This window comes from Dendrobium catenatum, unplaced genomic scaffold (genome assembly GCF_001605985.2).
Source record: "Dendrobium catenatum unplaced genomic scaffold, ASM160598v2 original_scaffold_185157, whole genome shotgun sequence".
In the NCBI taxonomy this organism is placed as follows: domain Eukaryota; kingdom Viridiplantae; phylum Streptophyta; class Magnoliopsida; order Asparagales; family Orchidaceae; genus Dendrobium; species Dendrobium catenatum.
The window spans coordinates 1,153-3,457 of NW_021503575.1; the positions used below are offsets into that span (position 1 = coordinate 1,153).

The window sequence follows — 2,305 nt, forward strand, 5'->3', positions numbered from 1 at the left end:
AAAACTAGAATCATCCCACACAAAACCTAATTTATGTCCCTTATAAAATTTTAAGATTTAGAGATATATCTAATGAAAATGATGACATATGACATAATCCATCATTTAATTGAATGGAATGTAATTAAAAATTAGAATGAACTTCTTACTCCACAAACCATCCAATGATGGTTTCATTTTCACATAACATATTACAAATGGGTGAATACAAATAATTATTTTGTTAAGGCATGTTGCTATCAACAAATCAAAGGATACTGTCTTCTGAAAAAGAAATATAGGGTTCTGATTAGAAAACTTTTTTTTTTCCTTCCCAAGAAGAAAGCTTGTATGTTTACCAAGGCCACATGGAACCTTACATAAAGCATTCCCTAATTCTACCATTTGCTACCAAATGACCCGGCTTAAGATAATCAGAGACAAAGGCTTCGTTTGAAACGATTTTTTATTGCTTCTTAAAATAGCTTTTCAATACAAAATTTTTTAATTTGTAGTAGAAAGTTATTTCAAGAAGCAATAAAAAAGCCGTCCAAACAAAGTCAAAATCAACATAATAATTGCTAAAAGCTGAGAATGTCCCAACTCAATAGCATATATGGAGGAAGTGGAGCTACCAAGTCAAGCACATCAAGTCCTGCAAGGTCACAGTTTGTTGTCGATAATGGCTCCAGATGCTGCACAGCTTCAGCGATATTTGGCAGGATCATTTGCCTACAGTGAAGATGCAAGCGAGGCTGCTTCTCAGATATGCTTCCGCTTTCAAAGTCGAGGCCAAAAGGAAGTTTTTCTTTGGGGAGCTTTGCTGTTTTAGCTATTACAATTGGCTCCCATTTCTTGTGTGCATGCCAACCGTACTTGTAATCGCCAACTATAGGTGTTCTGAGAACTTCAGCACAGTGGACTCGGAGCTTAGTTTGTTCAAGTTGGGAAGGAAAGTAGAGGAAGAATTAGCCTTCGAACCCAATAGTTGAAATGCAGAAGAGCAATTTATGTTCCAGTCTTAATGTACCTGGTGCTTCCTACCAGTTAGGGGACATAGCTCCAGCCATGTATAGCCTGTAAATGGGAACAAAAATTTGAAGAAAAAGTAAGAGGCTGTTTGGTAGCACACAGGATTTCATTTAAGTAGGATTTCATAAATCCTTTAAATCCGGATTTAGGAAATCTTGAGGGGATTAAATTCTGAAAACTGTTTGGTAACATTCATGATAAATCCTGTTAAATCCTACGTGACAGTTTGGCTATTCCATACAGGATTTAAGTAGGTTGAAAATTTTGAGCGGAGTTTCTTCTTTCCCGCGCCAATAGAGCCGGAGGATTTCGTAAATCCGACAAAAAGCAGAATTTGGGAAATCTAGGATTTAGCACGGAAGGCGGAATTTTTCGCCTACGGCGGCTTTCATTTGCCGTGAGATTTGGTTTTGCATTTTATTAGGCTGTTTAGCTGGATTTCGCCCAATTCTGCCTCAAATTCGGCCTAAATCCTGCTACCAAACAGCCCCTAAAGGTCAAGAATGCTGGCTATAGTGAATGTGAAGTTCCACAATGGTTGGCACTTCAGATAAACCGCTACATAAACATGATCATATTGGTTGAAAACGCTGTGTTACTCGCAGCCACTTCAAAGAGCCTAAAAGATGCTAAACTGCTTTTTATAAAGTGAAAAGCTACTTGTTAGAGAATTTATTTACTGACCGTTTGAAGTTTTGATCACTTTATACTCCGTTAAAGCATGCTGCGAGGATGCAGGCCTCTCTTTTATAACAGTGATTCGCTCTGACTTGCCATCTTCCAAAACAATCTGAAATTCTTATTGGTTAAACTAATGAGCAAAAATCTAGTTCAAAAATTACCGTGAAACTACATATATAGCAAAACAAAGCATAGAGAAATTGACAAAAGTTAGAACAAAGCTTACTCTAGTCAACCAACGTTAAATATTAGATTAGAAAGAAAGCTGGGGGTGCTTAAGCAAATCAAGTAATAATGGATTTTCAATAAATCAGTAATAAGGTATTTGAAATATTAAAACAATTAATAAGATAGTGGCTTATATTGAATATTATATGCTTCTTTACAGCTTGTAATTTGAGAAGAAAATAAGTAAACTAATTCTAGTCATGACCAGTGTCGAAGAATCCTGATTCTGGTCAAATTTCCATCATGAGCATGGTTTAAATTGTTCAAATGAATTCTTGACTAAAAGAAAAGCTACGTCATTTTCAATTCAATGTAATTCTAGTTAGTGAATTCTTGACTAAAAGAAGCCATCCCAATAAAGAATGAGAGTGGTTTTGAAAAATAA

The 2,305-nt window shown here is 35.7% G+C and overlaps 1 protein-coding gene across 1 annotated transcript; it reads right to left on the reverse strand.

Annotated features, from left to right (window-relative positions):
* Window positions 1-481: 481 nt before the first annotated feature.
* On the reverse strand, window positions 482-1,801 carry LOC110101804 (RNA pseudouridine synthase 4, mitochondrial; the record flags this gene model as incomplete). The annotated part of the gene is given in 3 exon segments (XM_020829867.2): window positions 482-908; window positions 1,010-1,056; window positions 1,696-1,801. Coding segments are annotated over 3 exon segments (501 nt in total), but the record flags the coding sequence as incomplete, so codon positions are not given.
* Window positions 1,802-2,305: the final 504 nt, after the last annotated feature.